Source organism: Melozone crissalis, unplaced genomic scaffold (genome assembly GCF_028551555.1).
Source record: "Melozone crissalis strain CALT ecotype California unplaced genomic scaffold, PUWL_Pcris_2 ptg000033l_1, whole genome shotgun sequence".
Classification (NCBI taxonomy): Eukaryota; Metazoa; Chordata; class Aves; order Passeriformes; family Passerellidae; genus Melozone; species Melozone crissalis.
The window spans coordinates 2,851,010-2,866,359 of NW_026535811.1; the positions used below are offsets into that span (position 1 = coordinate 2,851,010).

The following is a 15,350-nucleotide window of genomic DNA, read 5'->3' on the forward strand; positions in this document are numbered from 1 at the left end:
CTCACACAAAACACAATACAGAATTTTTAATAAAAGTTGACTCAACAAAGTTTACCAGAATATTCATTGCTTGGAATAAATAAGCATCAATGGCTGAAAGAAGCCATACATTCAGCTACTTTTTTTAAATGCCAGCTTTCCTATTATAGGATTTTTTTTTCTGTTGTACTTGTCACACATTAATATGACAAGAGGAATACTTAGGATAGGTTCACTCACAAATTTAAAATGTCAAGGCAGGAAAGCATTAAGTGAGAGTAAACCATCAATTTCAGGCTGAAGTATTAAACAAGACCAGTCTTTTGCACTAATTAATTCATACACAGTACTGAAAAGCTGAAGGGCACAGAAATCAACCACTTGAATTTCAATTATTAGAAACAATGCATGTTTGAACACAATTCACCTGTTTGTTCCAAGTGAAGCCAGTCCAGAATTAATGTGCAATTCAATGTGAAATTCAATTTTATATAATTACTTCATGGACTATAGAGGAAAAATATAATGCAACCTATTGCACATTTTGGCAAAAATCTGAAAGACCCACAGTAACTTGAGAAAATTATACTCAAAGTAAGTGTAAGAAAAATACCAATTTGTTTCTGCTCTGTCTTTAATAAACAAATTATTACGTGCATCAGCAAACAGAGTAAGATCTAGCATCAATCAATCAGCTGTGTGCTATGCCCAAATGCCAGCTAGTTTTCCTAGACACAAATTTCCATCCACTTAACAGGCAGAGCTGGTGTTCAAGCCCAAGACACAATCCCTCACTCAAAAATCCTGTTATTCCATTTTAGAAAACTGTACAATTCAAGCCAACACATTCCAAAAGAATGGGAGTTTGAACATAGTTATTTGTGTGCACTGCAACTTCTGAAAAGTGTGACTTTCAAGGAGCTGACATTTCTCCACAAAGAAAATAAACACTCAAGCTGGGAGGGAATGCAATCTGTAGTTGTCTGGAAAATGTTCTTGAGAAAGACAGGGAGAAACCTTTAAATGTTACATCCCAAACATCTCAAAACAAAGCACATGGAATTACTTAAAAGGGGAGAGGCCAATTATTTCAGAAACAATTTTCAAGAGTAAGAGTAAGATTATTTTCAGAACAAAAACATGATCAGTGCCCTCCAGTACACAGTGGCAGTTCCACCTACCTGGTATTCCAACAAAAGTGAAATCTACCCAGGGGCACACAAAAAAATGCAGCAGGGCTTTAGAGAACAGACTGGCATTAGAAACAAAACAGCACCGAGTAATTCCAAAATTTGCAGAATGCAAATAACTTTCAAGCATAAATAGTTTTAGCAATTCACTTCCATAACTACAAGGTAAACACCAGCCAAATGTCCACTTACCTTTTGAATATTATGGAAAGTTTAATTAACTCCAGTGTATCCATTTCTTCACAGATGTTTGTTATTTAAACTGATTTTTCCTTCCAAAGCAGAAACTCTGCCATGAGAACACCAGGTAATAGTTTTCTCAAACCCAGGAGAAGTCACATTTTACATGAACACCACATTAAATCCATGAATTCCTCCTTCTGTAAAGGTGTGTGTTACAACTTACAGAGGAAACAGCATAGTTTTTATATTTGTTTTTGAAAACTCCATTGAAATTGTACAATTGTGAAGCGTATGAGGTTTGTTTGCTTTGTTTTATTAGAAAAAATACTCAGGCAAGGTCTACAATCATCTGTCAATTATAAATGACTTACAAGAAACTCATGAAGCAATAAAATTAAAAAAATACAAATACAAACTATATCTGAAACACTTCTATTTGGCAATTTTATAACAAATTCAAAAAAAAAGAAACAAAGATTACGGATTACTTTATAGGTACAGAAAAAGCAGTAGGTGAAGTGCTCAAGCAAAAAAAAATAAAAAACAAAAACACTGCATTTCTTCCAAAAATAAAGTCACGTCACTACAGATTTTATGAATAATACCCTTATTAAACAACCATTCCAGAACATCTTATATTAGTGGTGCTTTTAATCTGCACTTCATATCCTTGATAAGATTATTTTTTTTGTGTATATAAGTAACATTTTTAACCCACTGGAGCTAAGCAAGACTTATGTCAGTACCAATGCAGAACGCATTTGTATTACATTAGGATATGCTCACTTCTGCAACCAAAGGGTTACTTTAAGTCTTAATCTATTTAATAAAAATTTAGTGTAAAAACTGCTGGTTATTAGTTTCACTGTAGTAAATTCCTCCCCAATAAGGAGGACTAACTCTGCAGTTTGACTGCATATATCCATACAAATTTTACATATTAGTTCCTTCCGACAGTAAGGAAAAAACTAATTCTGTGTTCACTATTAGAAAGGAGTGCCATGAATTAATTATGGGTACTATTCATCCCTCTAAGATTTCTGGGAAGGATGTTCAATGTAATTTTGTTCTTACAACAGATACTAACAGTAGTATATAGTCCCTTAGGTATGTAAAAGAAGGTTTTTTACTGTTAAGGAAGGTGCTTTTTTTAAACAATTCTTCTGGCAGCACTAGTGAATTACAATATCCTTCAATATTATTTCTACCGTAATATATACATTTTAACTTTCATGCCTCTAGAAAAACATCTACAGTACATTTCATAATATAAAAATATATTACAAATCTGCTGAAATATTTACAAGCAATGTCCTATTATCTATATGCAACATTTTTGTCTCCATACAAAGACTAACAGGTTAGACGCATCTCTATTTGTCAGTTAAAAAAAATCCACGGCTCCTTGCTTATTAAGCAAGAAAATGATTTTACTTTCCTTTTCAAAGCCAACTTTGGTGCATAAAGGATTGAATTTCTAGATTAACTTTTTTTAAAAAATACCATTTTCTTTACATCTAGAAAACATTAGGCCAAATAAAGTATACTTTACAAGTGAATGGGGATCCTAGAGGGTCAAAAAAGCAAAATAAATCACCAGTAACACTGATTGCTTACACTGAGGTTTCCCAAACCCGTCCATTGATACGGATCACACCAAAGCAGACCTGATGAACACACCACACTACTCCTGCAAAGGGGTCAGACAGACTGCAACACTCTGAACATCCTGCCACCTTACTATATGTATTCAGAGTTGACTGGAAAAGACAAGCATTCCATCAACATTTGATTCAACACCATAATCCAACATATTGTAGGGAGCTGCAAAAGGACACAAGATCACAAATGACGAATGATTACTATCCACCATACTCAAAGGGCAACAGGATCATCCCTTGGTAGCTGTTCTATTGTCTGGCTTGTGTTAGGTTTAGTTAACACTGACAGGAAGCCCAATAGCTTGTTTAACAGTTCTCCTGGGAATCGGGAGGAAATGGTGATGGTTACTTTTTCTTTTCATCAAATATAGACTACTGTATTCACTAAAGAAAAAAGCAGCTTAAAGAAGCAAGCATGCAAAGCCTTTTAGTTGTTCCACTAAGTTGCCAGAAGAGTGTTTGCTCAGTCTCCCACTGTACCATTCCATGAAAATGTGGATATACAGTAATATATTAATATATTCCACGGAAGCATCAACTTCATTCACAGAATGTTTACACTAAGCATAAATATTTCTCTAAAAAAAAAAAATAAAAAAAGAAAAAAAAGAAACAAAAAGAAAAAAACAAAAGAAAAAAAAAAAGATGGGATTTGACTAATGTGCAACTTTATTTCTAAATCCATTGTCAGTGACTAAGACTGCAGGTGTCCCCACTTGCTTGGTTTTTACCTCTTCAACCTCTTCTGGGGCATCGTTCTGTAAAAGAAGATGGTACAGCTTTATGTTAAGACCCTGTGATGTACACATTGGTCAGCTGAACGCACTATGAAATCATGACTACACAAAATCTACTTTCATTTGATTAAAACCAAGAGCCATTTCAGATGATCTCACTGAAGTGTACATTTCAGATAATTATTTCAGACTTTCTATTAAAGCATGACATTAATAGCTGCCACTGAATTTCTTTAACTACCCTTTCCTCTTGAAAAGAGATTTTAGTTTTTAAAATTTCTTTTGAAGTTTTGGTTTTAAAATTTACATCATTAAGCTCCCTCAGCTGGTCCCAAAAGCTCATTTCAATCACAGACTGATCCATACTGCTAAAAATAGAGCACAACATTACATGTGGGGACCTTAAGTTTATTTGGGAGAAATAGAAAGGTCTGCTAATTTTTCTCCAAGGGCTTAATCCAGAGATTATTAAATTTTTATTTTAAAAAGCTATTTTTTTCTTTTCAAAGCAAACTAATCTATCCAGCTCAGCGAAGGTAATCAATATAAAATTATTAACGCCTCAATTAGATTATCAAAGTCACTGTGTTAAGCAGTTTTAAAACACACAATTCAATCTCACCATAACATTTTTATGATTTTACCATTAATAGCAATGATTCATAGGCTAAGTAAGTACTTAAAACACATTTACAAAGATAGCAAATACAGTAGGATTGGTTTTCATATCATAAAGCAAGTTTTCATTAATTTGATTAGTGAAATACACTGAGTATTAAAGGTGAACTGAAAGGCTTATTGCATTGAAAGACCTCAGATTAGTGTTTTATTTACTCCTTGAGACTCTTGGCCACTGGATGTTAAGGAAGAAACATCGGAACACTGAACTTCTGTTACGATAAACTTTCCAAAAGCCATTTTCATGGATTTTTAATATAATCACATATGGATCTATGGATGCTCAAAATTTCAGAATGAATTAAGCATTTCAGATTACCTTTAAAAACTGTACACACAGAACTGTGGGTACTGACAATCATGGGAGAGCAGTAATAAAGGGGTGGGGGGAGAATCAGGAAATTATTAGAAACCAGATGGATTAGAAGCCAATCTGAGGGCCTAAAAACAGAAACGTGAAAGTAGTTTAAAGACAAGTAACATGAATTGTTCCCTTTTGTCCCCCTATAAAGAATCTTGCAATAAAAAATAACAGTACTTGAACACAAGTACAAGTTTCAAGGTAATACTGCATGTATTACAGCTGAATATAATATGGAAAGATAAATTTGGACTTTAAAAAAATTGGTATACAAACCAGTATGTGATCTTAACAGAAGTGATCTTTCAGGATTCCACTGTATGTACTTCCTTTACTAGAATTTCTGTACACCAAGCACAAAAAAGTAAAATACACTTGGTAAATACACACATTCCCCGTTTCTCAGTCACTAGAGTTTAGTTCAAGAAGTAATTCTGAAATAACTTAAGACCTCAGAACTTAACTCCTGGACGTGTACAGTACCAAGGCTCCCTGATCTGGTGTATAATATATTAGCAATCCTGATTTTCCAACGTCAAAAAGTTAAGTGAGGCTTAAGATTACATTCAAGTAGAGAAAGTTGCAAAATGAAGATGTTACCTGTAAATGTTTGGGTCCAGAAGCAAGGCAGTATCTTTTGGTAGTTTTGATAAATGAACTACTTTAGTTTTTAACTGATGTCGCTCACTTTCATTTACCCACACATCAGGCAGACTATGAATAAATAAATAAAATAAAAATATTCAAAAAATATCAACTGGTGTTCTTACCATAACATTATGTGGTAAACTAGTACATATGAAGCAAATTTCCCATTTCCCTGGTTAAAAAGCATCTTCACCAGAGTGAGAATAGGCAGCCAATCTTTACACATTATACTTGGAAGTTTTTCAGGTTCTCGGTTTGAAAAGACACTAAAGAGAATTTAGATCATTCCAGAAATATATTCTGAGTGTACAATGATAATGGCACTACATTCTCCCCTGTAACAATTTAATGTGAAAATGGGTAACAGAAAAAACAACCAGATCTTTGAAAATAATTTATACCACTGGCAGAAATTGTTTGATTCTGTTTAATTAAAGGACAGGACACACTGCAGGCACTGAGCTTTGAGTTACATTCATTTCCTTGCTCCAAGCTCGAAGGTTTCAAAGACAAAATGCTCCAACTCTGCTGAAGTTAATTGTTTGATTATCCTCTTTGGGTTTTTGGTGGGGTTTTAAAAATTTTCTACATGCCCCAGAAGTAAGAGATTAACTTCAGGTTGGGGGAGGAGTTTGCAATTAAGGTGTCTTTGAAATAGGTTTCGAATTGAGAAGCCCAACAGTTAAAACTGAATGTAGTGGCTCTTTTTCTGCAAAGCCAAACTTCACAGACTTTTGCAAATTATTTCACTTTGCATGAAAGTTAGCTGCAACTCAAATTCAATTTTTAGGGTAAGCTATTCAAAACATGAAATAAAACCCAGAACCTCTAACCCAGCAGGAAAAGGAGTTTCTCCAATTAAACCTTTCAGATGAAGGAGGAAGAAAAAATTTAAAAACAACAGGGCAGAGGGGGAGGGAGAACAACCCAGCAGGCAATCCATTTATTCACTAAGTCTCATGGATCTTGAAAGGTGGAAAAACATCATAGAGTTTTTTTAAATAAAGCCAAAAATCAGGTTTTGGACAGCCAACATTGGGAAGACATTTTCAGTGAGCAACATGCTTAAGATACAAACAGCAAAAAAGAAAACTTCTCACATGTAGAGATTTGAAATATACAGAAAGAAAACCAGTCAGTAAGCTGATTTTTTAAAGATAAATTCCTGCTCTTAACAAAAACCAAAACCAACAAAACAACCCCGACCCTCCCAGCCCACAAGAAGCTACTTCCCTCTTGCAGAGGAAATGACTTCAAGACTTGTGTTTACTTTTTCTGACCAAAACCCTAAACATATGGACATCCTGGAGAAGCTGTGCAGTTTCTCAAGAGCACTCAGTGTAGAAGTTAAATCACTACTGCCAGCTCCATGGGGAAGGCTGATGAGCAGCTCAGGGGAGTGGAAAGGAACCACCCTGAGTGCATTTCACTGTCTGAAGTGTGAGTGCCCTGACAGGGTAACAGACTGATGGCGTGTGCCAGGATACCTGGGCATCTCCTCTGCTTACATGGAATAATCAAAATGAACTCAATACCCAGTAATTCAAAACTACATCATTCAGTGCCTGAGAGACATACTCTACCTAACCCATCTAACCCTAGCAAGATGCAGCAAACAGCAATATAGAACACATTTTTCCTCTGACCTGACCAACCAAATCAACCAAATCTAAATTTCCTTGGAAATATCTTAATATGTCTGAACAACCTCTCTCCAATGCAGAGATTCTAATAGTGAATTCACCTGCATGAGCAAAAAATTCATTCAACTCTGTATTAAAAATTTCTTTTATTTATTTTTCATGTTCCCAGTGTTGCATACTTCTTAATGCTTATCTTAAAATAAAATTAACTGTCTTTATCTGTAAAATAATATAATCTGTATTCATTTTAAAAATAAAATTTTCAGAATGCTGTTAGATATAATACTACCATCAGCCCTAAAAGGCATCCAAAAACTGCCTATTTTACAAGGACATTTTAGCTACTGTCTCTCATGATGAATTGAAACTTGTGACAAAACGCATTAAAAATACAGGTGGAAATTTAACTGAACTGGTATTAGAGCCCAAAGACTTGAAAGTGAAAGCAAAAATCAATAAACTCATTGTTTAATAATTTCTAAACATCTAAATTGCTTTTTGAAAAGCATTTTTAAAATATCAGCTTTAGGTCAAATATTCACAGGCACAAAATAATTTAGGACCAGTTCATTGATCCCACTGTAAATTTTTCCCCACTTAAAATGTGTCACTAGCAATATACTCACATGTCCTCTGGTGTCCAATGAAGCAAGAGTTTTATTTTGCCAGAATCTTCTTTTCTTTTAGCTATTACCTATAATAAATACAAAATCATAATTAAAACGAAATTACAGATTTTTTTCTCAAAAATTGTTGTTCTTCATGTCCTACTAGACATTCATAGAAAGCAAACTTTTATACTAGTTGAAAGTTGTGTGTCTGCAATACTAGTTGAAAGTTGTGTGTCTGCAATAAATATGCTCTGAAGACTTAAAATTGTTTTGCAAAGAACTTAAGTCCATTTAGGTTTTTAAGTGAAAACCACAATTCAGTCAGAAGATGTCCACTTAATCCAGCTTCATTTGGAAATATTCTTACTACACTCTCTACATTTCCTGCACTGTCCCAGAAACAAAATGGAAATTCCAAGCAAATGTGCATCAGTGGCCTCAAATCAGACAAGGAGTTCTACTGACCTCTTCTGGAAAAAGAAAACAATTTCACGCTGTAAACTGTGCGCATGGTAGGCATCTCACTGGATTAATTTACTGCCTTAGAAGGTTTCAATATATTGAAACTATGTAACTAGTTTAAATACTAGTTAAAAATGTGGCCACTGAACTGAAATACCTGAAAAAGCTAAAACCAGAGAACAGTTCAGTGCTTAAATGTTTTAGAGAAATAAGTCAAGCCACTTCAAAAGTTGGGAGTGGCACGACAGGGTTACATTTTTCAATCATTGTAATATCTGTTCCTTAGTTCAGCAGAAATAATTTGGAAAAGATCTTCAACAGAGGCTACAGGTATTCAGCCTTGCAGAACAAGGTGAAATAAGCTTCATGCACACAAAATCTTTTATTTATGGAAAGAGACTGGTAGTTCAAGGGTATGAATCCCATACCAGGATTAAGCTGTAGCTGAAGACATGTCAGCCAGCACTCCTTGTCATGACTATTCTACCAATTTAAAACCATCTCTCCCCATTTTTGTCCCATCTTTTACTTATTTTCTTCAGTCAAGTCTCCACCTTTTACATGCCCTCATCTCCCAACATGCTTAAGAAAATCTGAGGTTATTCAATTTTTTAAACTTCTGATCCTTCTACCCCAATTCAGTATTTTATCCCTGCTTTGAACTCTTCTAAAGTAATACTGATGTCTTTCCTATCCAAACAAAAGTTCCCCACTTGGTTCTTGCCTCCTTCCAGCAATTCCCCAGTATTTTGGTGGTAAGTTTATTAAAAGAAAAAAAAGGAGATGGGAATAAATTTATTAAGGATTGTATTTTTTAAACTGGAGGAAAAAAGGGAATAAACACATATTTCAGATCAGCATCTTTACATATTCAATTTATACACCAAAAACACTTCTTCTGATAAATGACCACTGTCAGTCATGACCTTGGAAATGCCATCTGAACTGTGCTCTTATTTAGAAGATAGAACCAATTTTCTTTTGCAACACAAAGTTGTTGTTAGACATTCCCCAAATGGATCAGGAAATGTTGCAATCCACTCAATCTGTGAGCTAGAACAATTACCACCAATATCTCTTAAAAGTTCACTTACTAACAGCAGTGGACAGCTCAACAATACCAAAGAGCCACTATTGCTTATTTCTGATTAAATGTCTACGGCAGTAAGAAGAAAACAGAAATCTTTCTGAAAGATTGGATTTTTTAGACACAAAGGTAAACAAACAGAATTCATCATATAAATACTTACAGTACTATGAAATACAACACTGTGGCCTTTTCCTAAACTTTCTATATGTGCTGAGAGGTTAAAGCAGATGGCTCGATGTCTTATAGCATCCAGTGTTTGTGCATCAAAGAAGTCATGAGGTCTTGCTGGAAAAAAGGAAAAGAGATCCTTAGTGTTCAACACAGTGAAAGCATTCAAACGCATTCAAGCATGTAAATAGGTCTGAAGTGTCATTAGTAAATAATTGATCCTTCTGTCAGCAGCACTACCTTGTCAGAGAACTGAAAACATCATTTTTACTGAGGCAGAATTTTTTCCTAGAGAAGCACAATTCAAGGTTGCTCAAAACACACTCCCTGTGAATTAAACAGCTATTTCCAAAAATGCAACCACATCCACTCATTTCAGTTTCAATAATGCTGAACAGTCAGGTGAAAAACTGCACACCATTACACATTCCTTTCCATGTAAAAGTTGCCATTCCATGTTCTTGGACTATTAGCAAACAACTTCTACTGAAGAAGCACAAGCTGCATGCATCACACATTGACCTTCAATTTATAATGAGTAAAGCACAGCTAACACCCATCTGAGATTTTACAACCAGTATAAAACCAGCAGGCATTATAAAGGCCTTTTCCTATTAGAAAAGGATTTTTATAGTGAAGTGTTTCTTGAACAATAGAAAAATTTTTGAATTTTGATTTAAGGTGTAAAATAAAGTCCATCAATTCTACACTAAAAGTACTTGCACTAAAAAATAATTGCTATTAAGAACATATTTGCATGGTATTAGAAATATGTCACAGAAAAGTTTTAAAATATACCATATAAAACTGTAAATACATTACATTAGCTGAAAAGTCAGAATGAAAATATTCACATTTTAAAGCCTTACTTGAGAGCAGCAATTTATTAAATAACACACTGAAATTAAAACTAAGAATAGCAACTGGTTATCAACTATGTATTACTCCGAAATCTGCACAAACATTGATTCAAACTTCTGCTGCCTTCATTTAAAGCAGCAGCATTCTCTATTCCTGTATCCATGACTTCCAAATGAACTACAAATTGCACTTGGAGCTAGCACTTGCTGCACTCCTGGGGCTGATTGTTGGTAAGCATTCATCTGTACACTGTGTTCTGTCCCTGCTCCATCTCAGCTGGACACTGCCAATTAGGCAATCATCTCACTGCAACGAGTTCTCACTCTAAGTGCCAATGCAGGACCCCAGCTCGTGCTGCAGGTGCTCAGTGATGCAAGCATATAAATATTTGATAAATATTTCTGAGGGAGGAAAGGAGGGAGGATGGAAAGAAGGGAGAAAAACCAACAAATTTTTGCTTTTAGGTTTATGCAGCAAATTTCTCCAGGATTTGCAGTGGAAAACATTCAGCAGACTGAGAAGAAAGGGTACAATTTTTCAAAAGTGCGTGAATTATTGATATTATTCTTAAGTGTTAGTTTTTCTATGCTTCTTTACCCCAAAATGATTTTGAGAAAATGGATTTAAGTATTCTATTCAGGCTTAATAATGCAAGTTCCAAGTACACATCAGTTCCTTAAGTCAAATAAAATACATCATCATATCACTAACCCACCAAATGAAAATCAAGCTCTACAGAAGTAATAGAGTCTCATTGAACATATCATGGACAGAAAGCTTCCTTATCTCTCTTATATTCCTCCTGTGAACTTGATTATCATGTATGCTAATAACTACAGTGTCATCTTCGCAATGAAAAAGCAAGTGACAATATTGCAGTCAAGACAGCTTCAGAACATCAATACTGTGACCTATTTTAGAGGTGCACTCTTGCAATATATTTGGTTCTAAAAGCCCCTCTGCATGAGTGAGAGAACATGAAAAAAGGCCACCCAGAAAAGAAAGCAAGCCACAGACGCTAATCCTGAATTATTCTACATCAAAATTCCTAAGACAAATAAGATCTCTATAGCACTATGAATGTGACCAGTTAAAAGGGTGCCACCAGTAAAACAAGCTTTTATAATAAAAGGCTGATTTTCAAACTTAGAAACACATAAAAACACAAGACAGGACAAAAGAAAAGTAAAACACTTTAAAATGGCAAGATCTTAAAAAAAACAATTAAGTAACAGTAGAAATTTTCTTTAAAAAGTATCAGTTAGGAGACTCTAGTCTCATCACGTACAGCCACAGTCAAGTCTCATTTTCCATTATACATTCTCTCACAAAAAGGTGTTACCTTCAGATATAAAACAGGAAGCAAATGTATAAATGTGCTGTACTTAAACTATTAAGAATTTATACATGAGGTTGCTTCAGTTACAGCATATATCAGCCATTAATTGTCAATAAATATTTAGTAATCCTTTTACACCTTTAAAAAAAAGCCAGGGTCTAATAAAGCCATGAGGCAGAAAGAACATACTGACAACATTTTTTTTTCAGAGACAAATTGTTTGTGCTGAAAAACTGCCAGCTTTTGTCAAATTATTATCTGCAAGTGATTTAAACAGATTGTCCACTATTAAATGTCATTTTGTTTACATCCATATCATTAAGTCCTTGTAAGAGAGGAGAACTTGCAGAGAACCTGGTTACATGTGTTAAACATCTCTCCTTTTGGGCACTTAAAATATCTAAATATAAATCTTTCTTAGGTATTTTGGTTTATATACTCTAAACTGAAAATATTTAATGATGTTAAATTGTGCTCTTTTGGCTTCCTAGATAAAGGTTTTGCCTGCCCCCATTCTTCTTGTAAAGACAAAACACACAAACTTGCACACTTCACTCTTTAACTAAAACTAAGCTAGGAAACAAAGACAAGCAAGATTGTATCAGCCCCTTGTCACCTTCAGTTCACCAACAATAATCCACTGAAAGTTTGAAAGGAAGGCTGCCAATACTCAGCATTTTAGAAAATGCCATCAACTTTGGATACATTTCTGGGTCACACACCCTCTGGAGAAATACATTACAGTAGTCAGTTCCCAATTCAGTTAGAGATGATTTCTGCCCCAAGGCAAAAGTCTACAGCCAGCATTGCATTTGTCTCAAGAGGCAAGAAGATAAGAAATTGCTCAAGCAGCTGTCATTTTTCCTCCTGTGCAACACTTGATCAAGACAGCAGACCATTCAAATACCGCAGTCTGGTCTTTAACATTCACACAATACTTATTATTTCCATTTTTTTGCCATAAATTCATTCATAACTTCTGCAGCAAATTCTCATTACAACCAGAGTACATTAACAGGTGATTTGAACTTTTAATTATGAAGCTCTGCTTTGAAATTTGGAAGTCAAATAATATAATATGATGTTTATCAATTGCTAATAAAATGCCAACTTAATAAACTACTTCTGCATATAGTGGGGTGAAAATTAATTAAGATGCATTAAATCAGCCACCTAACAAAATCAATGTGGAGAAGCAAGGTAACACGCAACTCGGAAACTCCTGAAATTGAGAATTTTCAAGTGACCAGTCTAGACCTTTATATTTTGAGTAACAGTCAACAAATCATGATGATCCTTTAGGAAGCTGCAATTATCTCAAGATGTCTCTCTTCTTACATCTAAGATGCAAAAAGATACTGCAAAGTGAGCCCATAACCCTTCACTGATCAGCCTTCCCTTCTCATTTACCCAGATTTCCACAGTGAAAGGGAAAGCTCTTTGAAAATCAAATTCTGAAAAGGATAGGAACAGTTTTCTGATTTCTTTAAATGTTGAACCAAAACCAGAGGAATTCTTGAAATCTCTACTTTTAAGATGTGTTTCACAATACAATTTGCTCATTTATATTTTAAGAATAATAAGAATTTTTAAGGAAACTTTTCAGAATTCCAGAAGATAATGTAACTTCCCAGGACATGCTGGTGTGCATGCAAGTCAGAAACATGACCATTGCTTCATAAATTTCCATAAAGTTCCTTAAACACAGGTGAGGTATTAAGAATAAATCACAATTGTGCGATAAAGAGTAATCACCTAAGACCACTAGTATGTGAATCCATTGCTGCAGTACCATTTGAATAACTGGAAACTGTATTTCCTCACAAGAAGAGAAGGATGGATACAGTTACATGTTCTGCTACAGAAGAGTTTTGGAGAGATAAAAATGTGGGCAGTATGAGATTTAAAAGGTCCAGTGGTTCATAAAAAAAGGTATCTTGTTCTACTTTCCAATACTCTAAGATGGATTTTGCACCACAAGTAAAAATACATGTAGTTTTTTCTTCAGCTGTTGACACACCAGCAGAAAAAAAAACTAAAGGGGTTTTTTAATGTCTCTTCTAAAATGCTGAATAACAGAATAACACTTTAATATTAGCAATTGGTCAGTTTGGTACTGGAGAGTTGCATCCAAAGCAATTATAGCCCAAAGTGAAATATTTTAACAGTTGCCTAATCCTTCCTAACTATTTCTGTAGATTAGAATCTCTATAGAAATTAGATGTTTTATTAGTCTAATGCTAGGACAACTCAGGAATCAAACTACAGGTCCAAATGGACTAGAAGAGGTACTGGGGAAGTGATGATTTCTTGCTAGAGGAAACAGTTCTCACTTTAAATGACTAATCACACCTCTCAGCACATTGGTTCATATAAAATTAATGAACAGCAACTATGTGGAGACAGATTAAAAAAACATAGCAAGTCAATTCTGCCCAAAATTAGATCTTGGTTATGCTCATAAAACTGTCATTAACATAATGAAATGTTGTGCTCAAAAAAGAGCTTATATAACATGCATTTATCTCTAATTTATATGAATCTGCAATCTCTGTCTGAAGTTCAGATCTCATTAGCACTAAACAGAACCCTTTCCAACAGTAATAGAGTCGGTAAACAAAAAGCAACTCTGAAATGAAAAGCTTCTTTCAATTGGCAACTCCAATTGTTGCTCACAGAAAACTGATCTTTTTCCTTGACACACAGAGATTTACCCTGAAAAGGAACACAAACAGAACCTGGAATTGTTTTCTTCCCATCACAAGGAATGCCAACCCTACCAGATTCAAATCTGCAGAGAAACCACCAGGGTGAAGAGGAACTTTCCCTCCAAGACAAACCTTTCAAGAACTTCTGCGGAACACTTACGTAGTGATCGTCTCCTCTTATTCTTCAATTTTCTTCTTTTATTCATTCCAGCTTTAGATGGAGATTCCTCTTTGGCCTTTGGCTGGCTGGCAACCTTAGAAGAGTTCTGCTGGCTGAAGTGTGTGGGCACATGACGGGCAAGTCCTCCCTGAGATGCAAAGCTGGCATTGCACCCACCAACTACACACTAGTGAGAAAAAACACAACAACTGCATCAGTGCCTGTGTGGCACAGGAGCTTCAACAACCTGGGGTGACTTTTCTGCCTCAACTTCCAACACACTAAAGCAAAACCAAATTCTTAATGACCATGCAATTCTTAAAAAGAAAAACAAAAAAAGTATTCTGAAATATGTTTGTTTGAAATTTTTAACTCTCAATAATTATTTCATTATACAATATTTTTTATGCCATACTATATTTTTTATTGTATAGCATAAAAATAATCTCAAGCCATGCACTAGCAAAGTCCCCTCTTCATAGACCAACATTCCCTTGCCTTTCAAAACACTGTTACTGTTTCAACACCTCTCCAATGCTCTCCATCTGGTAACAGTAACATCCTCTAACATCCTCCTTTCTTGTGACAAGGCAGGAGTAACAAATACATCCTTACCCACATGAAATTTGGAACAGCTCAATGCTCTGTGTAAACGCTATAAAAAGTCAATGAACAGCTGCCTTACAGTTCTGTCTAAAACTACCTTCAGTAAAGTTGTAGTAACAATTATTTATACATTTATTTTGGGATGCTGCTATTACTTCAGGAGCATTTATGGTAGTTCTCATTTAAAGGAAATGTCCTCTCTCAACAGAAAAATAAGATCCAACAATAATCAATTAGAAACATACAAACAATGACAGCAGCAACT

The 15,350-nt window shown here is 34.8% G+C and overlaps 1 protein-coding gene across 2 annotated transcripts in view; it reads right to left on the reverse strand.

Annotated features, from left to right (window-relative positions):
* Window positions 1–1,644: 1,644 nt before the first annotated feature.
* AEBP2 (AE binding protein 2) overlaps window positions 1,645–15,350 on the reverse strand; it is a 41,151-nt gene continuing 27,445 nt past the window's right edge. The window contains exons 4-9 of one of the 2 annotated variants that reach the window (XM_054282124.1): window positions 14,480–14,666; window positions 9,404–9,528; window positions 7,707–7,774; window positions 5,390–5,503; window positions 5,066–5,132; window positions 1,645–3,771 (exon numbers count right to left, since the gene is read on the reverse strand). In XM_054282124.1, the coding sequence (XP_054138099.1) occupies window positions 5,078–5,132; window positions 5,390–5,503; window positions 7,707–7,774; window positions 9,404–9,528; window positions 14,480–14,666 (549 nt within the window). In that variant the 3' untranslated portion in view covers window positions 1,645–3,771; window positions 5,066–5,077. The remainder of the gene's footprint in view (window positions 3,772–5,065; window positions 5,133–5,389; window positions 5,504–7,706; window positions 7,775–9,403; window positions 9,529–14,479; window positions 14,667–15,350) is intronic. The other variant, XM_054282125.1, reaches the window with a different exon arrangement.